This window comes from Nomascus leucogenys, chromosome 5, assembly GCF_006542625.1.
Source record: "Nomascus leucogenys isolate Asia chromosome 5, Asia_NLE_v1, whole genome shotgun sequence".
In the NCBI taxonomy this organism is placed as follows: Eukaryota; Metazoa; Chordata; class Mammalia; order Primates; family Hylobatidae; genus Nomascus; species Nomascus leucogenys.
Window position 1 is genome coordinate 22,432,808 of NC_044385.1, and position 25,471 is coordinate 22,458,278.

Consider the following 25,471-nt stretch of genomic DNA (forward strand, 5'->3'; position numbering starts at 1 on the left):
GATTGCATTCTAAAGATTTTGGAGGAAGAATTATTTTAGAGAAATATTCTCTAAGACTAGTTATTTAAATATGCTTTCTAGTATTATGAAAAATTAGTGAAAATTATGGAATCTGATGGAATTTACTGAAAGACATAAGGGTTAATATATGGCTGAAAGTTTGAGATATTTTAACGTTTATTAAAATTAGCATTCATTATAGGATTTAAGAATATTCCTTATGGCCTCTATAAAAAGTCTCAATGTGGTTTGATTAAATAGTGGTTGGTTGGTTGGTTTATTGTTTAAGTTAATTTATGTATTTTTAGCTATCTATTTTCTGGAGTTATGGCCAACAAAACAAAACTTTTCCACAAATTAGCATTGAATAGGAGGTTTCTCACCCTTCGTATTAAATGTTTTGCCAGCTTTACTAGTTTTGCTATTTGTTGTTTTTAAAAAAACAACTAAATTTATTCCTCTGTTTATGGTCCTAGTCATGTGATTTTAATGTCCTTTTTCTTGTGGACTAAATAAAAATTAAGACTAATACTAGCTTTTTCTTGTAAAAGAAATTAGTCAATTAAATTTATTAATCCACTTATTAGGTAAAAAGGAAACTTATTTCATCCCCTTCTGAATCTCAAAATGTATTTACAAGTTAAAATATTCTTGGGTGAAAATAGTTATTTGCGTTTGTGCCTAATTCTCTGATACTAACTGTAGTCTACATTTATACATTGTGTCTGAATGCTGGTTTTGTGGCTTCACTAGCTCCCTTTTTCTCTCTCCTTTTTTATCCTGTCTTTTGCTGCTGCTTTCCACCTTCTGTCCAGCTCCATCTTCAGACAGCTCCCTGTATAACGCTCCACTTCCTGAGTATTCCAGTTGCCAGCCTCCTTCAGCACCTCCTCCATCATACGCTAAAGTCATCTCAGCTCCAGTGTCAGATGCCACTCCTGATTATGCTGTAGTGACTGCTTTGCCACCTACTTCCACACCCCCTACACCACCACTGCGACACTCAGCGACACGTTTTGCAACATCTTTAGGTTCAGCCTTTCACCCTGTTCTTCCCCATTATGCTACAGTTCCTCGTCCTCTGAACAAAAACTCTCGACCTTCTTCTCCTGTGAACACACCCTCTTCTCAGCCTCCAGCTACGAAGCCCTGTGCCTGGTCTACTTCCAATTTTTCGCCCCTCCCTCCATCTCCTCCAATAATGATTAGCAGCCCCCCAGGCAAAGCTACTGGTCCGAGGCCTGTCCTCCCTGTTTGTGTTTCTTCTCCTGTGCCCCAAATGCCTCCATCACCAACAGCACCCAATGGGCTGGTTGACTCTGTAACATACCCAGTGTCTCCACCGCCTACCTCAGGGCCAGCAGCTCCTCCGCCGCCGCCTCCACTGCCTTCCCTCGCATCACTCTCACACTGTGGATCTCAAGCTTCTCCTCCTCCAAGCACCCCTATTGCCTCAACTCCCTCATCCAAGCCTAGTGTTCTCCCTTCTCCCTCTGCAGCTGCCCCTGCCTCTGTTGAGACTCCTCTAAACTCTGTGCTGGGAGACTCTTCTGCTTCTGAGCCAGGCTTGCAGGCAGCCTCTCAGCCGGCCGAGACTCCAGCCCAACAGGGTAAGGCTTTCATTATTGCTACTAACAGCTAATCACTTGAAAATGTTATATAGCAGCGACTTTAATTGCCTGAATGGATGGGTAGGATGGTTTTGATCGTTGAACATTTATATGCCATAATGCCATTTTTTTTTAATTAAAAAAATTAAAGTGGAAAAATGTTTTTCCTGTTGGATTAATTGCATTTGGAGGAATTTCCATATTGAACTAGGTTTGGTATCTTTTACAGTATCACAGTTAAAGATGTTTTCTAGTATTTAAGAGCCCCTCATAATACATTTCTTTCTTTTTTTCTTTTTTTTTTCTTTTCTTTGTTTTTTTGAGACAGAGTCTTGCTGTGTTGCCCAGGCTGGAGTAGAGTGGCACGATCTCAGCTCACTGCAACCTCTGCCTCCCGGGTTCCAGCGATTCTCCTGCCTCAGCCAGCTGAGTAGCTGGAGTTACAGGCACATACCACCACACCTGGCTAGTTTTTGTATTTTTAGTAGAAACGGGGTTTTGTCATGTTGGCCAGGCTGGTCTTGAACTCCTGACCTCATGTGATCTGCCCCCTTCGGCCTCCCAGAATTGCTGGGATTACAGGTGTGAGCCACCTCACCCAGCCAATACATTTCTTTCACTGGGAAAACTTTGCTTGACACATTGATCTACCACACAATAAATACATGATCTAAATTGTTTTCCCTCATTTTCTGGGAGACTTAGATATATTTAGTGCCCAACTGTAGTCATTAGATACATCATCCCAGAGTTTCCTGTGGAGCAGTTCTGGTCTTGGGCCCTGTTTCCTTCTTGCCTTTCCTATATTAGATGCCCCATGTTGGACTTTCAGGGTAGGTGTCACCCTAACCCTTGGAGCATTATGACTTTGCAGGAGGAGTAGAGAGGATGGCAGGCTTCGTATATGCCCTAAAGGGTTCCAAGGTCCAAAATTACAATAAGTAGTGGCTTGAAGGGGTAATCGAGAGAGAATAGCATCCTCTGTAGTTATTCTCCCCACCCCCCACCTTATTGTTATGGTAACAGGGAAGGGAGGATGTAATCTCTAAGTGGATTATTTGTAAGTAGAAAAGGACGTGGTTCTGTAAGTAAATAAGAAGATGCTTGGCAACCCTAGTTTATAAAATATGATTTAAGGAGGACTACAGAAAGAAAACTGAAAACAAATTTGTACTTAAAGAAGCATTGCAAGGCTTGTTATTGCTGTATATATATATTTTTGTTGTTGTTGACTTACCAAATTTGCTTAAAAGGTTAGTCAGAATTCTAAGATGTTCAGTTTGGTTTCACCATGACAGTTAATACTGTACAAAATGGGCACAGCCAGCCTGACAAAGTGACCTGCTGTACCTTCAGAACTCTTAACAACCCCTACAGAAGAGACAGACTATTTCTAGATGCTTCTTTTAACAATTTATGTTTTCTGCTTGTGTAACTGCTCAAGCTGAAAAAGTTAGCAATTACCACCCAGTGTGCAAAATAGCATTTTATTCGTTCTGAAAACACCCCTCTTAAACCTTAACTAAAGGAGCACCTACTATTTCAGGATTCTGTTATTAAATAAATTCTTGTTCACTACCTTTATGATTTTATAACATTTGAACATTTCTCTTCTTGCCCCCCATTTTGTGGGATAAAACAACTCTACTTCAAATCCTATGGTATTTACTTATTTCCGAGCGTTATTTTGAGGTTTTACTTTGTACTAGTGAATTCCTTTACTTCAGTGATTCTCAGCCTTGGCTATCCATTGAATTAAATGGCTGAAGCTGGGATTTACTCCTCCTTCATGTTTTTAATACAGCCACTTTGACTGTAAACAACTAAATGCATGTGTTCATTGTTACTGAATTTACTGTCTCAACACTTAAGGTTAATGTGGATTATTTTGGGTCTGTTATTTCAAGTAGTACTAACTGCCATCCTATATACTAGTTTGTTTTTTCAGGGATGCTTACCTCTTTTCCAAATTTAGAAGTATTTATTTTGCTTATTTACCAAATCCTCATGAAAAAAAAAAATCTTAATTAGATGATCTGTTGCATAGTTCTATTACTAAAGCTCTAACCTAAAGTAAGTAGTTATATATACTTGGACCTTACATTTCAGTATCTTTCAAAAACTGACCTAGACTTTTACAACTATGATAAATTGGACTCATTAAGTGAATACATGAGTCAGTTTAATTGAGCATGGCATTCTGTATACCTTCCCACATAAAATAATATCACCCAGCTCTGTTGTTGATGGTCTTACTTAACATTTCTCTCTCTCAGGCATTGTCTTGGGACCACTTGCACCTCCACCTCCTCCACCACTCCCACCAGGGCCTGCACAGGCTTCAGTAGCCCTCCCTCCTCCCCCAGGGCCCCCTCCACCTCCTCCACTCCCATCCACTGGGCCTCCGCCGCCCCCTCCTCCCCCTCCTCTCCCTAATCAAGTACCCCCTCCTCCACCACCACCTCCTGCCCCACCCCTCCCTGCATCTGGATTCTTTTTGGCATCCATGTCAGAAGACAATCGCCCTTTAACTGGACTTGCAGCTGCAATTGCCGGAGCAAAACTTAGGAAAGTGTCACGGGTAAATACCTTTCTGAAAATTTTTTTTTAATATGTCTTATTCTTCCTAAATACCTAAAATGTTGAATTTATTGTATTCTAATTTTATGAACTGTTATGAACTTCATTGATTTAAAAAATTGAAATAATTTACCTGGGCGCGGTGGCTCATACCTGTATAATCCCTGCACTTTGGGAGGCTGTGATGGGCCAATCATCTGAGGTCAGGAGTTCAAGACCAGGCTGGCCAACATGGTAAAACCCTATCTCACTAAAAATACACAACTTAGCCAGGTGTGTATAATGCCTATAATCCCAGCTGCTCAGGAGGCTGAGGCAGAAGAATCGCTTCAACCCGGGAGGTGGAGGTTGCAGTGAGCCGAGATCGTGCCACTGCACTCTAGCCTGGGTGACAGAGTGAGACTTCGTCTCGAAAAATAAATAAAAATTAAAAATTGATATAATTTAAATTTTTATAGTGAAGTTGTAAGAATAGTATAAATAATTTCTATAAATTCATCACCTACATTCACCTATTAACATTTTACCAGTATTTGCCTTTTTATTGCTTCTTTGGATATGTTTCCTTCTTTACATATGCACTTTTTTTTTTTTTTTCCTTTTGAGACGGAGTTTCACTCTTGTTATCCAGACTGGAGTGCAATGGCGCGATCTCAGCTCACTGCAGCCTCCACCTCCCAGGTTCAAGCGATTCTGCCTCAGCCTCCTGAGTAGCTGGGATTACAGGCACCCACCACCATGCTCAGCTAATTTTTGTATTTTTAGTAGAGATAGGGTTTCGCGATGTTGACCAGACTGGTCTTGAAATCCTGACCTCAGGTGATCCACCCGCCTCAGCCTCCCACAGTGCCGGGATTACAGGTGTGAGCCATCGCACCCGGCCTATACATGCACTTTTGTTTGAATGATTTGAGAGTAACTCAGAGACACAAGCTTCTATTTTCCTAAGTACCTCAGTGTGAATTTTATAAGAACGAGGACATTTACCTGCATAACCAGTAGTATAATTATCAAAATCAGGAAAGTTAACATTGATAGAATACTGTAATCTACAAATGTATTATTCAAATTTCATCTATAGTCCAATGACATCTTTAGTGACAGTTTTTTTCCTAGTGCAAGATCATTTATTGCATTTAGTTATAATGTCCCTTTGATATACTTTATGACAGTTCCTCTCTCTTTCATAATACTGGCATTTTTGAAGACTGTAGGGCAGTTATTTTGCCTGTTATCCTTCAGTTTGGCTTTTCTCATCTTTTCTCATTTTCCTCATCAGAGGAGAAATCTGATTTTTCCTCAAGATTAGATTCAAGTTATGCAGGGGTTGTTTTAGCAGGAGTATTATCAAAGCAAAGTCATGCCCTTTTCATGGCAGCACAGGAAGAGATACATGATACTGTTTTATTGCATTCTTGGTGATAAGTAGTTTTGATAAACTCTTGTTGATATATAAAGTCAATGCTAAGAATCTTGGTTCTTAAAGCTTAAAAAATAATACTTAGGTTTTTTTAAAATTAATGCTGATGTTTCTTTCTGTTTTAGATGTAATATATTAATAAAAATATGGTTGTCTAACATAGGAGTTGATTATGTCTGTATATTCTCATTAAGATGGAGGATACCTCTTTCCCAAGTGGAGGGAATGCTATTGGTGTGAACTCGGCCTCATCTAAAACAGATACAGGCCGTGGAAATGGACCCCTTCCTTTAGGGGGTAGTGGTTTAATGGAAGAAATGAGTGCCCTGCTGGCCAGGAGGTAAGGAATTTCATTATAATGGACATGCCCAGAATTGAGAGGATTTTAATTTTATTCCAAATACAACTAACTAGATGCACTTCTTTCCTCATAGAGAAGTGGTTTTTATATTGAATCAGATAATATTTTTAAAAATCGGATTTGCCTTCTTTGTAGGAGAAGAATTGCTGAAAAGGGATCAACAATAGAAACAGAACAAAAAGAGGACAAAGGTGTAAGTTAATAAAGATAGTCTACCATACCTTAAAATATGGAATTCAAGCACAGCTTATTCAGGAAATAGTGTCAGCATTTATTTAATTTGGGCTTAATTAGTTTGAACTTATATTTGCTAATTTTTAACTATGCATGTGAAGTGGCTTGTTTTGACTGTTATTTATAAATTTTTAATGGCAGTCTTAGTAAAATGAGTTGAATATGTGGAGTTTAATACTGTTCCTTAAATGAGTGAACGACATTTCACTACTTTATCTCTTAGAATCTCAGTTCCCTTGCATTAATTTAAAAGGAAGTAATTCGCCTAAATTCATATGTTTTCCTTAGGAGCTCGATGGTTATTGGCTGTGCCCCTTAAGAATGTAACCTTCATGTCCTCCTCCCTGATTCAGCTGGGCAAACTCTGCTTTGTCTGTGCTGTATATTGGTGTGCAACAAATAATATGTTCCCCCTGCTCCATTTGGCCACCTTAGATGCCGTTCCTCAAATCTGTCTCTTGTGTCTGGCTTTGTAGCATTGGCTAGTGAAAGTTCTCAGGGAGAACACATGAGGAAAGGAGCTGTGGGGAGGGTCGAAGGAGGGGGAGGTGGTTGAAGACAGGAGAAGAAAGTCTAAGCTGAAATGAAAGGGAGAGAAGACCGATGAAAGAGAAAGTGGGGAGTGGCAGAAAGAATATTAGAAGTGGACGTATAAAACACTAAATGTATATAGCAACAGGGGACTGGTAGATGTGATATTAATATATATCTGTATATTTAGGAAGATTCAGAGCCTGTAACTTCTAAGGCCTCTTCAACAAGTACACCTGGTAAGTTCAAGATAAATATTTTAACCTTTATAAACTTTCTCTAAATATTAATACTCCCCAGTTAAAAATTCCCCCTTTCCCCATGTTTGGACCAAGTGACTGGACACTAAAGTGCCAGAGTTCTTTGTTCACACCCGAAAACATTAACTTTCTTCCTCCTGGAAGCTGCTGTTACTTTCTTGAGGTTACTTACTAAAACAGGGAAAGTATTAATGTACCATTAGGTGACGAGAGTATTTTTCATAATTGTTTTTCTAGAGGTAAAAATAAAGTGAGCATGTTAGTTAGTACTGCAGTCTGCTTCATAACATTCTCAAATTGAGAAGGATGTCCTAGCCATTCATTTGGGTGATATTGATAATTAAGGGAATAAAGTTTCTGATTTGTAAACTTAAAAAGTCTCCTTAAAATTCTGGGGAAGTGTTCTTGAATTCAGTGAAATTTCTGACATTGAGAATTCTTGAGCAACCAGTAAATCACCTAGAATATTAACAAAGTATATTTCACTAGAGGTACTTGATGAGTACTGTATCCAAGATGAGAATGCGAACTCATTACATGTTCACATGTTATTTCCTCATATTTGATTAAAGACTAAGGGCTGGACTATCTATTGAACTCCTTATCTATTCTGGAATGAAACGACATAAATAAACTTGATGAGTTAATGTCTAGAGTGGTCCATAGGAAACCATTATAGAGAAATGCTTATATTCCTACAGTTTTGATTTAAAGACAACCAGCTGCATCTACAATTCCCTTTTTAATTTTCATTTTTAAAATTTTTTTGAGATGGGGTCTCACTCTGTTGCCCAGGCTGGAGTGCAATGGTGCGATCTTGTCTCACCGCAACCTCCACCTCCTGGGCTCAAGTGATCCTCCCACCTTAGCCCCCCAACCCCCTAAGTAGCTGGGGCCACAGGCACATGGCACCACTCCTGGCTAATTGTTTGCATTTTTGGTAGAGACAGGGTTTCACCATGTTGCCCAGGCTGGTCTCAAACTCCTGAGCTCAAATGATCCACCTGTCTCAGTCTCCCAAGTTCTAGGATTACAGGCGTGAGCCACAGTGTGCCACGTAGAATTCCTTTTTTTTTTTTTAAGTACTTCTGAAGTTTTTGTTTTTGTGATTGTAATCCATCTTTTCACCACCCCCCCATTCCTCATTCTTATTATTAAATAGTGACTCTTCAGTAGGCTGATTGCTGTACCATAATTAACATCATGGCTTTGTTTTCCCTCTGAATAGGACTCAGTTTATGTTATTTTCATTAAAAATTCACTGATTTGTGACCCACTTATTTTAGCTTTATCCTTCTTTCTGTAAGCCAAAATTAATTATGTATACTCTCATTAGTACCGCATAGATGTAGTAAATCCGAACCATACTTTAGGGTCACAGAACCTTTAGAATATGATGAGAGCTACAGATCCTCTTTCCAGGGAGGAAAATTGTATTTTTATTCAGATTTGTTCATAATTTCAGAATGTTCATGAATTTCTTGAAGGTTATCCATGGACTCCAAGTTAAAAATTCCTTATCTAATGTATAACCCCTTATATAAAATATGAAAAACTAAGGCACAGGTTTTGTGTGTGTGTCATATATATAAAATCAAAAAGGGCAGGGCCTCTTTTGTCACTTGTTTCATTCCGTTTTTAAACTGACATTGTGTCAGGCACCTGAAGTGAAAGGTACAGGTTCTAAGCCCAAAAAAACTCATGGTCCAGCTGGGAAGATGAGACACTCAGGTGTGAAGTTAACCTTTTACAACCACTTGTTGGATACTAAGTAATGTGTCAAAGAGGGAGGGAATGACATATATGAGTCACCTGAGTCATCTTTGTAGAGAAAAGTGACTTATTATTCCTTGAAGAGTATTTAGTTTGGCTGAAAGTGAGGGAAGGTGTGATATTTCAGGATGTAAGTATAGCATGAGCAAGGTATGGAGTTGGAGATGAGCAAAGAGAGATTAGGAAATAGGAAATAGACTAGAACAGGGAATCTTTTTGAGGAGTATTGTAGGGAAAAGGTTGAAACTATGAGTTAGAAACAAAAATGTTGAGAGCCTTTTATAAAATTATCAAGAGTTTAGACTTTATCCTGCAAGTACTGAGTTCAGTGGACATTTAATCCACTGAAACTATTTGAGGCACATTGAAATGGCACTTATGGTTTTCCCATTGAAACTAGGGAGGATTGAGATAGGCAGACCAATTAGGAAGCTCCATATGCATGCCAGTAAAGATCCTCTGAAGGGAACCCAGCCTTGCCCCTCCTGAAACACACCCGAGCTCTTTGGAGAGAAGAGGCCCTTGCTTCTCAGCTTCCGCAGGGCCAGCTGAACCAGATGAGCCCTTTTAAGACTAAAAGATGGTTCTGGTTTGGCTGATTGAGAAAGGACCTCAGCCAGCTGTTAAAAGGTAGCACTTGCTACATCTTAGCCACTTTGGAATTACTCCCTCATCCTTCCACCTGCCTCCTCCTTAGTGACAGGGTCCGATGACCGTTCCTCTCCCTGTCCAGGTGTCCCTCAGTTTCATTCAGGACTTCCCTCTTTTCACCTGCTGGGGCTGGTGTCAGTTGGATATGTTTCCGATTCTGCCTGTCCCAAACCCCATCTGATTATTTGATCTTCCTGGTCAAGTATGGAACTTGCCACCACTGTGGCGGTCATTGAGAGACTGTGTTAGCTGTTAGAATACAAAAGAAAGAATATAAAAATGAAGGAATTTGGTTGATGAGGAGTAAAGCAAGATCAATAATGACTTTAAGGTTTCACACCTAATGCCTGCATGCAACAAGAAATCCAGAACCAAAAGCAGGGCTTCATGGAAGAGTGTGAGTTTATTTTTGCGTTAAGTGTACTTTAAAGAGAGACCGTTAGCTACCTGAGAATGTGCAGAAGCCGGTTGAGGAGCTGCATTGGAACTCAGAGCAGTTTTAGTTAAAACTATACAGTGAGATCACAACTCATGAATAGACTTCATTCTCATGTGGCCCAAATTCTTCCTCCATGAGAAGATTCCACTTCTGATTTTACCCAGTCATGTAGCGAGGCCAGTGACAGCATCAGTGAGTCAGCCCAGATTAGAAAAACAATTCAAGCACAATAGACAGCCAAGTAGTGAGTCACTGCCTACATAGTGTCTTTTGTAATAAGAGCTTAGAGCGAGCTTGTTTATATTTCACTGGAATAATCGGCTAAGGCCCAAGAATTAATTGTTTAAGAATCAAGGAAGTACAATAGAATTTCAGGATTCTGATATTTATTTTGAGTTGTTCCTATTTTTTTCCCCAAGAGGCACTATTTGGATTTAGATTAAATGTTGAAATACATGAACATATTATAAGTTATACTTATTGTTTTTATCATTGGCACTAAAAATAATTTAAAACAGTGTCGGTAATACTATTCCATTTTAATTAATTGAACCATCCTAATTTTAAAAATTATCCTACTTTATTCTTACTATCCTTTCTTTATTAGAGAAACTCCTTACTATCCAGGTTATAGAATGATAATATTTTAGACTTAACAATGTAAGTTTTTCCTTGGAAACTTACTGTACTAGCTTATAATTTCTTCTCATTTTAAGGTCTGGCATTGTGCAAATTAGAGTCCTTACAGATTTCAATTAAAGTTTAGAATTTAAATATTTATATTACTACTGTGTAAACAGGTATAATGAGATTTAGTATTTTGTTATTTGTTTTATAATAACTGTGGAAGCATATATTTAATAGCTTTTGTTTTTTATTTTTAAAGAACCGACAAGAAAACCTTGGGAAAGAACAAATACAATGAATGGCAGCAAGTCACCTGTTATCTCCAGGTATCAATTTTTTTCTCTAAGTTTTATATTTTATTTGTATAAAAAAAGAAATTAATGCATTCTTAGTGTAGAAAAAAATTGAATGGTAAGAAATTATACAGAGGAGCCCATAAAACTCTCATGATCCTCCTAGTATTGGACGACCACCAAGCCTCATTATATATTACTCATCTACATTACTAGTGATTGATAAATTCTACCTTATATTTATTAACCAGATGATCTGAGATTTTAAGATAGCTTCGTCTTTTCCAATTTGTATTTTGAAAAATTCAAAACTACAGAAAAATTAAAAGGATAGTACAGTGAATATGCGTATACCCATTTCCTAGGTTTAACAGTTGTCAACATTTTGCCTCACTTGTCTTAACTATCTACATATCCACACTTTTTTCCCCTCTGATTAGTTTGAAAGCAATTCACAAATAAGAACTGTTTTACCCTAAATACTTCAGTGTTTTTTTGAAGAACCAGGACATCTGCTATGTAACCAGAATACCGTCATTACTCTCAAGAAATTTAACATTGAACAATAATATTATCTAATATAGTATATAGTCACATTTCCCCATTAGTCCCAATGACATAGATTTATATATATATATATATATATATATATATATATATATATATATATAAAAATAATTTTTGGAGCCTTTTTTTAACCTGAATATCAGCTGGAGAGAAAAGAGAGCAAAATAAAACATACATCTTTGAATCTGTAAAGTAGAAACATGTATTTCCCTATCTCATTTGAAACTTGTAAGTGTAATCAAGTTAGAAAAGATAGTATCCAGAAACAAGGCTAGTTAATACTTGTTTCTACAAGTACATCTGGGCATATTTAGGCAAATTTGTTCTTCCTTTAGCTAGGCATACTTTATTTTCATGACTAAATTTATATCACAGCTCCTGAACATAGATGAAACCTTTTCTTGGTTTATGAGACAGTTTAAAGGACTTGTATTTTTCCCAGAAAAAAAAAAAGTATGTATTTAGAAAAAAGGTATTTTGTCTTTTCTTTCTGAGCTATTTGCCTTATTTTTGTCTCATAAAAAGCAACTTGACTCTAATTATAGAAACCTAATAAAGATAAGTACAAGGATAGACTTTATATTATCACAGACCTGTTCTGTGTTAGTCTAAGTCTGAATTTGGATTTGGCTTTCTATGTGGTTCTTTCTGCTAGTAGGAAAGATTTGGTAATGACACAATTGTTTAAGCTCCACAAAGAAACTAGGCCTTTTGGAATGTATAAAAGCTTTTAGTTTCTAAGTGATTGAAAGATGATCGTATTTTACTTTAGAAGAAAGGGGGAATTGCTTTTGGTGGACATGTGTTTTCAGTAGAGTAGAAAAATTGCACATTTATGTTTCTCAGACTCCTAACTGAGATGGCCTTCTAACACATATCTACTAGTTACGGATTTTCTTCAGTAGCACATTATGAAGTACTGATTTATTAAGCCCGTAACAAGGAGCTGGCCAGGTGTGGTGGCTCATGCCTGTAATCCCAGCACTTTGGGATTTGCCTACGTTGATGGCGGAAGTCATGTCTTAGAAGGGACATGGACGAGGTTCTCCAAATGGAATACATTCTTTGATGTATTTGGTCCATTTAGTAAAGGGGAAAAAAGTGTGGATATGTAGATAGTTAAGACAAGTGGGGCAAAATGTTGACAACTGTTAAACCTAGAAAATGGGTATACGCATATTCACTGTACTATCCTTTTAATTTTTCTGTAGTTTTGAATTTTTCAAAATACAAATTGGAAAAGATGAAGCTATCTTAAAATCAAGTGGGTAGATCACTTGAGGTCATGAATTCGAGACCAGCTTGGCTAACATGATGAAACCCCATCTCTACTAAAAATACAAAAATTAGCTGGGCATGGTGGCGCACACCTGCGATCCCAGCTACTTGGGAGGCTGAGACAAGAGAATCACTTGAACCTGGGAGACGGAGGTTGCAGTGACCTGGTATCACGCTGTTGCACTCCAGTCTGCAGACCTGTCATGTGTCATTTGTCCTTTCTCTTCATCATGCTTCATTGATCTGCATTCCATAGTGAACTAAAGCTAAGCCTACGTTGATGGCAGAAGTCATGTCTTAGAAGGGACATGGACGAGGTTCTCCAAATGGAATACATTCTTTGATGTATTTGGTCCATTTAGTAAAGGAAAAGTTGTTCTTTGAAAGATTTTTTTATTTTTCCTAATTACAGGATAGGGAAAAAAGATTTTTTTTTTAGACTTGGAAATTTAGTAAGTGCTCTAAAGGTCATCATTTTGAAAATAATTTTATATAGATGAGTTGAATCTTGATTCTTAATATCCAGTAGTGCACCATAATCATGTTCCAATTCTGTTAGGTGGTTTTTCTCCCCTTTCCCAAAATAGAAATTCTGAAACTCCTGATTATTTCCTGACCACTCATATATCTTTTGATAGATTTGATCCAACTACTGATATATAGGTTTTAAAATTTCACCAAAAGCTGTTTTAAACCATGAAGGATTTTTAAAATACGTTTAAAAGAGTAAGAACTATATTGCTTTTCTTCCTAAGTTATCTCCCCTGTTCCTTTGGAAAGCAAGTGTATTAGCTGCTTTAAGTATGTCTTATCCTTGCATTGTAGTGAAGGTGCCCATTTCTCTTTGGAATAGCTTTGTCAAAATTATGTTAGTGGTAAGATGGATTAATGTCCCATAATATGCATGAGATATTGCATATTGCTGTATTTGTTAAGTGAAGATGTCAGAGTAAAAGCAAGAATGTTTGGTTAAAAATGCTTTAAACTGTGACTGGATTATAACATTTGGGAAGTTGGTGCATTCATCTGTGGTTATTAAGACCTTACAGATCATGTATTCAAGATGGGAAAACTAGTCCTTTACATGCCTCCTGAGAAGAGTTAATTTTGTATACTTTTATATACTTACTGTGCCTACAACCTATAAAAAGTAGCCATTGTGTAATGATTTTTAAAATTTTCTGTAACTGGTATCTTCGCATAACTAAAAGTAGTCTTAAAATTATCTTTCTTATTGGGGAAAAATTGGTTATTTTAAGGTTAATAGACTCAATTCTTGTTTTGTTTGCTATTAACAACCTATAAAACAGTAACATAATGAGAATTATTTTTTAAAGTTCTATTGTGTATCCCTTTCAATGGTTTTCCCCTTCATAGACGGGATTCTCCAAGGAAAAATCAGATTGTTTTTGACAACAGGTCCTATGATTCATTACACAGGTATCATCCTGCTGTGACGTTGTGATTTGAGACTTTTAAATAACATGTTCAGGATAGGGCTGAGCTTTTTCTACCTGGATTGGTAATCACCACAAGGGAGATTTTTTTTTCTTTATTTTGAATACCTTTTAAAAATTCTGCCATCACTTCACAGTTGGATTAGGATAAATACAAATGATAAACATGTTAGGAATACTAGACTGGGAATCTAAGGCCACATATATTATCTAGACCATTTGTAGCTTAAGCATTTTCTTTTAAAGGCTGTTCGTCTTATGATTATAAGACAAGATTTCAAAAAAGTTGAATAGAAGATCCTTTTCCATCTGTTACTGGAACATGGACTAATATTACAGCCATGGTAGTGGATAATTGATTCTTTGAGGAAAATCTCTGTTTCCTAGATACTTTGTAGTAAATTATCTTGGACAATTTAACTTCTAACACCCTGAGTAGATTGTTTTCTGGGATGAGCCCTATTACACCATTTTTTAATTAAGAAGACTTAAGATATGAACTAGTTTTTTTCTTAATTAAAAAAAATTGACAGCTAAAAATAATCCTCAAATGCTTTTCAGTTACACAATTAATTTGGCAGAATAGGGACTTAAATATAGTAGTACAGTCATTTATAGGCAGATGTTTAAAGGCAACGCTCTCATCATAAAATAATAAAAACTGGCCCAGCACGGTGGTTCGCACCTATAGTTTCAGCACCTTGGGAGGCCAAGGCTGGAGGATCATTTGGGGCCGGGAGTTCAAGACCAGCCTGGGAAACGTAGTGAGACCCCATCTTTACAAAAAATAAAAAAATTAGCTGGGCCTAGTAGCTTGTGCCTATAGTCCCAGCTACTCAGGAGGCTAAGACAGTAGGATATCTTGTGCATAGGAGTTAGAGGCTGCAGTGAGCCATGATCACACCACTGCACCCTAGCCTGGGTGACAGAGTGAGACCCTCTCTTAGAGAAAAAAAAAAAAAAAGTAAAATAAAAACCTGAGAAACCCTCATTTTGTGATCAATTATGATGAAAACTCATAGGTTAGAAATAACTGAAATATATTTATGTTATTTTACACATCTATTTTTTTAAAAAATACATCAAATTCACTGGGAATATGAATTAAATGGTGTTCATAGTGGATGTCTATTGCAGTGAGTTGGGAGTTCTGTAAGCAGACTCTGGCCAAATTATTACTTGCTAAAATTATTTTTATGCTATTAATGATCAAAATACTTGACAAGTTAATTTTGTCAACCAGTTAAATCTTCGCAAAATGTTTTTATCCTGGTAGTGAAATAGCTTTTTCTGCCTTTTTTTTTTTTTTTTTTTGAGGTGGTTTGTTTTGGCCAAAAGATTTCCTTAGAAAATTTGCTAGTACATAGAAAAATAGCATTTAACAATGAGATTTTTAAGGCTGGGTGCCATGGCTCATGCCTATAATCCCAGCACTTTGGGAGGCCGAGGCAGGAGGATCACTTGAGTCCAGGAGTTTGAGACTAGCCTAAGCAATGTGGTTAAACCCTGTCTCTACAAAACATACAAAAATTAGCTGGGCATGGTTGCATGTGCCTGTGGGAGGCTGAGGTGGGAAGAAGACTTGAGCCCAGGAGGTCAAGGCTGCGGTGAGCTGAGATCATGCACACTGCAGCCTGGGTGACAGAATGAGACCCTGTGCCCAAAAATATATATATATTTTAAATGTAGTAAATCTGCTCAGTTATCTTGCTGCTTTCACACATAGTACCCCCTGGGATAATGTTATTGATAAACTTTTTTGGTAAAAGTTAAGAAAAAAAAAGTGGTGATTACATCTTTCCTTCAGTATGAAAAGTTCCCCCCTTTAGTTAATTATCATGGTGGTGGTGGTGGTGATGGATTGCATGTTAGCATGAATTAAATTTTTAAAAATTTGCATGTTTCCACAATTGTTTATTACAAAACAATAATTTTTTGCATTGCCTAGTAAATATGGATATATTCATAACATACTTGCCCAATTAAATAGCAGACTGTAGTTGTTCATGTGAATTTCAGAGGTATTCATTATATAACTTGAGAAAATAACTAGCTAAATGGGCCGCTTAAATGGAAAATGTAAAAGAAAAGCAGAGTATGAATTATAGCTTAATTCTAGAGAACAGGAATAGGTAGCATGAGTGAGTATATGAAATAACGTCCTAAACTTTAAGAATATTTGCCAGACGTGACTCTTCATTTTATGGGTCTCAGTAAATCTTAAGCGACCTTGGAATTTAGTAGTCTTCCCTAGCAAAGTAAGAAGGTGTAGCCTCACAAGAGGAAAGGAAATATTTCATACAAATATTATTCCCTACAATGCCTAGCTCAGTGCTTATTGAATGAAATTTTCTGAAAGTTATTATTTCCCCCTATTCATATAAGCAGATACCTAATAAATTAAAATTAGATGACTTGCTTCCTAACAGTCTTTTAAGCAGTAATACGTTTTGATAGTAAAGCAGATTAACAGGCAGGGCATGGTGGCTCACACCTACATCCAGCAGTTTGGGAGGCTGAAGTGGGCAAATCATGAAGTCAGGAGTTCGAGACCAGCCTGGCCAACATGGTGAAACCCCGTCTCTACTCAGAATACAAAAAACTTAGCCAGGCATTGTGGTGCACCTGTAATCCCAGCTACTCCAGAGGCTGAGGCAGGAGAATCACTTGAACCCGGGAGGCGGAGGTTGCAGTGAGCCAAGATCGCACCACTGCACTCCAGCCTGGGCGACAGAGCAAGACTGCATCTCATAAACAGCAGCAACAACAACAACAAAAAGCAGATTAACTCAGTGTTTAATCTTCAGGAACCATGCCTATGGGTTTAAAGTATTTTATGTCTTGTAAGAATTATAAAATTATAACTTTGAAAAATTTATTATGCCTGTTGGGTCTTGCTTCAGATTGCTAACATTGGTACTCTGCAAAATTGGGAATATATGATTTGCCTGATGGTTTTAAATTGCATTTATTTGTGGCTCATAAAGGAGGGCACTTACTAGACTAAACCAGAACCCAGAGGAGTGCCCAATTAAAACTCTAGGTTTTCCACTGAGGATTCTTTTATTGCCAGAATTGGAGAGGGTGCCATGACTGATTTATTTGGTGTTGAAACTTGTTTAAAATATACCTAATAATTGACTTATTAAGAATTATAATAGAAACTAAACTTTCGAAAGTGCAGTAATTGACAATCTGCTTTTGTCTGGCATTTCCTTTTTATTTAATAAATGTATGGAAGTAGTTAGCCTGAAACACGCCATTCAAATGACGTCTCCATAAAAAATTTCACAAGGAAATAGTCACATAGTCTAATCTAATAAACATTTTTAAAACTTTTTTTATTTTGATGCTTGAAATGGAATAATATGTATAAAGCAAATCATGCTCACTAAAAATGTTTTCTTCCTGCAATCCAAGGCATCAACTTTGTAAGCTGATTTATGTTAGTGTAAAACATTCAAGTCTTTATGTTTCTCCTTTCACTGGTTTGCCCAGGTATTTAAGTAGATAATGTAAAAGTTCAAAAGAAAGACAAAACAAGATTGTGTTATTTGAGCCTCAGATGTTTCAACTGGCCTCTTCATCAGTGTCTTGGTCAACGTGCCACGTTACCTGGTTACCTCATGCCCAAAGAATACCGTCTTCTGCTCTTTTCTGAAGAAGTCTCACCATCTTGTCACCTTTTTCTAGTTCCTTTATAAATAAGAAGTACTGAGAAAAGTGAAAAAATTTTGTTTTATGTTCTAATCAGCCCTACAATTTTGATAATTTTTAAAGAAAATGACTTTTTTAAAGAAATGTATTTAAATCTGGTGTTGGGTTGGTAAATTTGCAATTATTTATGAACTCATTAAGTATTAAGAATGTTGTTTACCTGTCCTGGAAATTTCATTTATACAGACCAAAATCCACACCCTTGTCACAGCCCAGTGCCAATGGAGTCCAGACGGAAGGACTTGACTATGATAGGCTGAAGCAGGTGGGTGCTCAGTGGCAGCTTTCCTTTATTTGTACTTGTTTCTTTTTAAACAATATGCCATATGCATATCTTTGACATGGATCCTGAATGTACTTAGAAAGACGATAGAGCTATTGTTATACAAATTAAACAGTGGCATTAGTAGTACTGTATTTTTTCAAATCTACACTTCCGGTTCATTGAGTTTGCATGAAGGTCCAGAGGTAGTGGAGGGTGGGGCTGTGGTTCAGTGATAACAGCATAAGGTGTAAATGTAAGTGCATGGTACGCAATTGTGACGAAAACAATGGGCTTTTACTTTTCAGTTACTATACCGGCAAAATTGAACCCAACAAATCTGATTTTGGCAAGAGTGCAAGGAAATAGGCACTCTTCTATACTTGGGCTTTCTAAAAAGCAGTTTGGGAAAACAGAATCAAAAGCCTGAAAAATAAATGTCTTACCTTGAACTCAGTGATGTGAATTCCAGGAATTTATTTGAAGAAAATATTGTGGAAGTATACGAATGTGTAGTGGGTGGAGTAGAGGCTCTGTAGGCTTCAAGGGATCATAATTTAGTATGCTTAATAGTAAATTGTGAACACTTGCCTGTGTTAGGTAACAAAACAAATGTGTACAGTTATCTCAATTTTATAAAAAAGAAAAAGATACTGTCCACATTTGGATACATATGCCTTATATTTAATACCTATGTACTCAGGAAAAAGTAGTAAGTGATAAGATTGTGATTTAAAATACCTTATTCACAGAAGAGGTGAAATACATTTTTTAGATAAACTGAATTTTTATACTACAAAGCTATTTGAAAAGTTAAATTGAGTTATATAATTTTAAAGGGGAGCATGTGGTCTTTGAAAAGCCCTTGTTTTGCTGTGTATTGAACATGGCTTTCTTGAAAAATATTTTAAAATAGAGCACTTCCACACTCTTCAAAACATGGTCAATTCTTGGTCATCTGAAGAATTGGAGGACAACAGAGGAATAGATTTGATTTGGGGGATGAGATGTAAAGAGTAATTTGGATCAGGGCATCTGTGAGTCTATTTAATAACTTCTGTGTCTCAGTCTTTTCCATTGTTAAAATGAAGACAAACTAATTGATAGTTTTATTTTAAACATGAGAAGCTTTTCAAAAGGTAAACTTTAACAGAGCAGTTTAATTTTTCCTGGGGTATTCAGTGTTAAAGTCACACAATTCAAAACTAATCCTTCCAAAGGACAGCTATTACTTTTCACCCATTAAAATTGTGTCACTTTGTCATGGGACCTCTAATCTTAAATCTGCAGGGGGTTTTTTTGTTTCTTTGTTTTTTGTTTTTGAGACAGAGTCTCACTCTGCCGCCCAGGCTGGAGTGCAGTAGTGCGATCTTGGCTCACTGCAGCCTCCACCTCCCGGGTTCAAGCGATTCTCCTGCCTCAGCCTCCTGAGTAGCTGGGATTACAGGTGTGCACCACCATGCCTGGCTAACTTTTGTAGTTTTTGTAGAGACAGGGTTTCACCATGTTGGCCAGGCTGGTCTCAAATTCCCAGCCTCAAGTGATCACCCACCTCGGCCTCCCAAAGTGCTGGGATTACAGGTGTGAGCCACCACACCTGGCCAAATCTGCAGTTCTTGAAGGAGGGCCCAGAGCACTACAGTTAAATAGAAGTATAATGTGGGCTACGTATATATTTTATAATTTTTCTAGTAGCTGAATTTTATTAATTATTTATTTATTTATTTTTTGAGATGGAGTCTCGCTTTGTTGCCGAGGCTGGAGTGCAGTGGTGTGAGCCACCGTGCCCAGCTGTAGCTGCATTTTAAAAATACAAAACAGAGAAAAGGACAACATTAATTTTAAAACTTTACTTAATTATTTAAAGTATGTTTTAATAGGTAGTCAATTTTATAAATTACTAATGAGTTATTTTACATTATTTTTGTCATACTAAATCTTTGAAATCTGGTGTGTGTTTTATACTTAACAGCACATCTCATTTCAGATTAGCCTCATTTCAAGGGCTCAGCAGCTGCATATGGCTGGTGCCTGCCGTATTGGACAGCATGGGTCAACCAGGGCCTCATCCACCTTCCTGCCTACCCATTAGGGCAGTCTCTGAGGTCCCTTCAGGGAAATCCTAGACTCCTTGAAATATGGTTTGGCAGCTATGGTGGTTCCTAAGAAATCTCCATACATACTTCAGACAAAAGGACAGATTTGCCAAGAGCCAATTGTTCAGTTTACTGTAATATCATCCTCCTCTAAACTTCCTTTGCATCACCTCTCAGACTGTTCCCAGAGGACTAGATTAAAAGCACAGCTGTTATCATTTCTAGAAACTATCTGACTCATACGTTTCACTGGATGACAGAGTAATTATCTTAATTTTAGGAAGCATTCTCTTTCACATATTGCTAGGCTAGAATAAGCCAAGATTGGGAAGGGCAGAATATTAAAACAAAATTCACCAAGGCTAGTCTTCTAAGAAATAGAATTGTGGCTCTGGAAACAAAAAAAACTACACATCATATTGTACGACATTCTTAAAATTTTATATGAGTAAGAATCTCTTTAGTGGTAATTTTTTTCTGTATTTCTGATATTTTTCTCTAATATTTTAGGACATTTTAGATGAAATGAGAAAGGAATTAACAAAGCTAAAAGAAGAGCTCATTGATGGTAAGTGTCTGGACAAATTTACTATTCCTATAAAACTATGTTTAAGGTTCACCATTTTTAAGAAAATGCAAATAAGGAAATACCTAGTTGATTAGTTGAGGGCAATGATTTCTATAGTCCTGCCCTTTTAGGATTAGGGTTTTGGGGAGGAGGTTTCTCCTTCATATAATGGAAATTATTTTTATAAATAGGGATTAAACAATATCCCTAAATTTCAGGTGTTGTCTTTTCTTAGATGGAAAACCACATGAACAGATCTTTCTCTAGGTTACCTCTACTCACCTATCCCAGTGCCCTCTTGTTTTTGAACCCACATAATCAGTGTTTTCATTTTGTATACAAAAGGAAAAAATAAATATATAGAAATTAGTATCATCTTTCTAATATTAAAGATGTGTGCAATGAAAGATGCAAAGTTAATCTTCTTATTACTGTGAGTTTGAGCACAATCCTTAAAGTTTCTTAAGAATGAATCACTCATTTATCTTACTTTATCATTATGTTTCTTTTCAATACTTGTTCTTTTCCATCCAGCAATCAGGCAGGAACTGAGCAAGTCAAATACTGCATAGAGGAACAGACTAAGGAGAGATAGGACTTTAATCTGGAGGAAAAAAATCCTACAGACAACAACTGTTCACAACAGCAAACCCCTACATTTTATGAGTTGTAAGAAGAAAATGGAGACAAACAGAAGGAGGGAAAAACCAACCTACTCTAAAAGCCTTCAGACATTATGACTCTGGTGATAAGCTCTTTCCCTCTCCGTTTGCTGCTTTTTTCTGGCCTTTACAACAGAATGGAAGAGAATCATATAAGAGTTCCTGTAACAGTTATGCAGAAAATACTAAAACCCATCAGGCAAGATCACCACGCATTGAAATAGTTTCCTATCAAGATAAAGTCACACATTTTCCACAATACATTGCTAAAATAAAGAGGAGAAAGGCTTAGGAAGTTTTTTTGCAGAGAGTGCTGGTAAAGAATTGAGCAAGTTTGCTATTGTATTGTAATGTTTCTCTCAGGTTTGTTCTTCCTATCATGTTTGATATTCCATGAATAATTGAGATCAGCCCTATGTAAGTTAAGATCATAATATGTGGAACAAATGGAATTGTAAGTGCTTTCAAAGGGTAATATTTATAAGAAAGTGTCCGAAAAATGTTTCTTCAGCTTGAGGAATTTTAGGATGATAGGAAGTTTCTCGAGTTAGCCTTCATGCAATTTTGTAGATTAAAACATAAAATTTGTCCAGAATTTAAAGATTTAGATGCCTTCCTAAATTGTTACAATGCTTTACCAAATCTATGACTTCTACATAACACAAACCAGTGGTCAAATGTAAACACTATATTGTAGATTTACTGTAGGTTTTCAACCTTTTTTAGATTTATGCATGTGGACATTTTTATAATGTAATTACAATCACCACAAGGTTAGCTTTTTTAATTGCAGACAATAATGCATGTCACACTAATATGTAGTGGCCTTTTCAAGGCCTAGTCCCAGGGAAAACATTTTGTAGAGTATATGGGAGTGGGAGGAAGGGGAGGAATAATTTTTTATTTAAAGTTGATTTCTGCACTATCTTTTTCTCAGTTACCTGCATGAATAATAATGAGGAATATTTTGTGACTTTAATTGGTAAATATGTTACAAAACCAAGTACTTAATCTTTCACATCATGTCTTCAGCTATTTGTATTTTAACCAGTAATTTCAATGGTCTGAAACATGATTCTGAGCTTCACATAACATCTTAACTGTGGAACTCAAATGTTTGATCACTGAATTTGGCAGTTATTATTACCTAGGTACCCCTGCTGTTACACAGGTGTTTAGATACGTGTTCCTGAATGAAGCTGCTTTTGAATTTTGTTATGTTGAAATGCAAGAAATAACAATGATGGCAGCAATTAAGGTCACAGAAATCATTAGGTAAAGGAAAACCAATGAGAAGTTCTGCAGTTTTCTTTTAATAAATAAAGTGAGACTTGGGTGGTGGGAAGAAGGAATTAGACACTCTGCCTGCCACCCTGCGTGTGTGTGCTCTCGCGCACGTGCTGTCTATATGGAAGCCACTCCCTTTTCTTTCCTTTGAAACTGGTAAGGTTAAAATAGGGGAGAAATCCTATATGTTGCAATGATAGCTTTTTGGAAAATTTGAGAAATCAAACTCTCCAGGCTCTCCATCTTGATTTATGCTTGAGTTGTTATGTGCCATACTTGCTTTGAACTCTGTTTTTCAGAAGTTTTACTAAAATTTTGAAATAATCACTTTCATCTGCTTTCTAGATTTTGTACGTCTCTGTCCATAAAGCAAAGCTTGTCGATAGTGTAGTTTTCTAAACGCTGCGAATTTGCAGCCTTTACCACTACAGAGAAGTTTGGATGAGGGATTTTTTTTCTTTGTCAAAATAGTTCCTGTTTCTGTAGAAATTTCATTTTTAGATTAAGCTGTGATGGATGAGCTATCAATTCAAGTATACATTTCTTTTTTCTATCAGATATTCATTGTCATGCAGTAGTAGTAAAAACATCAAAGATGCAGCAAGCTTATTAAGTATTATTTTCTAAAAGAAATAGGAGGCATTTTCATCTTTATTATTGTACTTTTGGTTATGCAAACACTTTGATAATATAAACAGTTATGTCCCCTATAAATCTGGTCAGCAACCTCTTTTGATTTTGTTGGGTAAGTTAAATAGTCTATAGTAGGTAGAGTACTGGGTACAAGTGGTCCAAACTAAGATAAGAGACTAAAATAAAATGCTAAATCTTAAACTGGGTTTATGCACTAAACGTTTTGTGCCTTGGTCTAATATTAACATGATGTCTCTGTAAAATGACAAAAAAAAAAAAAAAAAAACCAGTGTTGAATCATGCTATATTTTCCATCATCCCAGATTACTAAATGTGTTCTTTCCAAGAAGTCTGAATGAATTATTATATACATTTGCTATCATACATGACAGCGGTGTCATTATTAGAGATTTCAGTAATTAAAACGGGAAACAGAAGCCTAAGTTACCTTATCAAAACTATGTTCCTTGGAACCACATTATGATGATGGTTTTTGTGCTCTTGTACATTGGATGTCTTAAGCTGAGTACAGTTTAGGGGATCCTTTCTAATGACAGGAAGGGACTGCTTTCCTCAACACTGTGATCTGACCTGTGACAAATCTGTACTATCCACTATGTAAATGGCTCACAAGTCAATTGCAAACAAACTGAATGTACAAATCTTAGTGCTGGTGCTGAAATCTCTTCAGAATAGTCATCATGATTTAAAAGTTTGTTTAAAAATTTGCAAGCATCAAGTGTCAATCAAAACTGAAGATGAAACACTAATGAATGTTGAATTCTCATGCTTTTAGGTGTACTTCCTTTTTAGAATTTTCAGTTTTCTGCTATTTTTACCGTAACTATTTTGTTTATATTTGTTTCATTTAAGTTTCCTACACGCTAACTTCGTTTGTGCGATTGAAATAAAATTGCAGTATATATATGTTGCTTGTTTGTGACACTTAGATAATCTTCTGAAATAATTTGTTTTAAAGTAAGTTATATTGGATGTGAAAAACACCTTTTAAAGTCCAAGACTTTACTACTTAAAAGTTTACATGTCACGTCACTATTCTTTAAAGATTTCATAGAAGTCGTGAATACTAAGTAATGTATACAAAAGAAATGTGTGATGATGTGTCTACTTTTTGTTTGAAATAACTGTTGGGTGTTCCCTCTTCTTATTTTCTCTCTGCCCACCTTGACACAGTAACTTCCTCTTATAGTCAAGATGATGATAAGTGTTTAATTTTTATTCCATTTTGTTCTGCAACACGTTCAGATACTTAAAACTCATTCATGCAGTTAGATTTTTCCTTTATGTAGTTTGCATGGTAAAGGACATTGTGTGGTAAAGGGCATTATCGAGTAATGAATTTTAAGTATAGCAAAATGTGTATGGTGTTTATACATGATGCTGATTTTTTAAAACCTACATATAAGCAGTAGTACTTTTTCTCTATTATAAAGTATTAATTTTGAGTTCCATTTTATAATTCTGATGTCTTCATTAGAAATACAAAAATACAATCCTTGTATTTTTTTCTTTGACCAGACCCAAATTTTCCCCCTTTCACCCCCTCCATTCTCCTCTCCACTTATCGTGGACCGCGTGTTCCCAATATTCATTAACATTTGCAGCCATTACAGAGTTCACAGTTGTAAAATTTTCAGCTGATTTTTTTTTTTTTTTGCTCTATCCTGTCTCATGTTCTTGCTTCTCTTCATATGTGTCAGTATTTTTGTCTACAAATTAAAAGTCACTTGTCACTCAAAAATGAGTTAAGTAACATGATAATCTTTTAAATTTGCCTAGCTACAACTTTTATGTCTCTTGTAAATTTATAACTTTCAGTGCCGTTGTGAAGAATTGGCCTTTTAATTCTAAGTAGTGTTACCCTATGAAGCAGTGTGCAAAGGTATGCTACAGGGTCTCTTTAATTCCTGTGTAGCCATTATAACTTTATAACACCATTACCCTTTAAATTCTACCAATTATAAGCAGCATAAAAGTAACTATATAAAGCAAACACTGCAAAGGAACTCTGTAGGAGCTCTTAATTCCTTTATGTAGCTATCATAAAATTCACTTTCCTGAAGACATTTACTCTATCATTCACTTCCAAACTCCAAACTTTTTTCTGGTAGCACCACTTTTGTTTTTAATAGAAAGATGAGTTC

At 36.4% G+C, this 25,471-nt stretch overlaps 1 protein-coding gene across 5 annotated transcripts in view; it reads left to right on the top strand.

Annotated features, from left to right (window-relative positions):
• The window catches only part of ENAH (ENAH actin regulator), a 158,003-nt gene extending 133,231 nt beyond the window's left edge, over positions 1 to 24,772 (top strand). For 3 of the 5 annotated variants that reach the window (XM_030812809.1, XM_030812810.1, XM_030812811.1), the window contains 9 exons: positions 816 to 1,610; positions 3,887 to 4,191; positions 5,805 to 5,950; positions 6,107 to 6,164; positions 6,927 to 6,975; positions 10,746 to 10,812; positions 17,985 to 18,063; positions 20,667 to 20,724; positions 21,259 to 24,772. In XM_030812809.1, the coding sequence (XP_030668669.1) occupies positions 816 to 1,610; positions 3,887 to 4,191; positions 5,805 to 5,950; positions 6,107 to 6,164; positions 6,927 to 6,975; positions 10,746 to 10,812; positions 17,985 to 18,063; positions 20,667 to 20,724; positions 21,259 to 21,296 (1,595 nt within the window). In that variant the 3' untranslated portion in view covers positions 21,297 to 24,772. The remainder of the gene's footprint in view (positions 1 to 815; positions 1,611 to 3,886; positions 4,192 to 5,804; positions 5,951 to 6,106; positions 6,165 to 6,926; positions 6,976 to 10,745; positions 10,813 to 17,984; positions 18,064 to 20,666; positions 20,725 to 21,258) is intronic. The other 2 variants (XM_030812812.1, XM_030812813.1) reach the window with 1 other exon arrangement.
• The last annotated feature ends 699 nt before the right edge of the window (positions 24,773 to 25,471 follow it).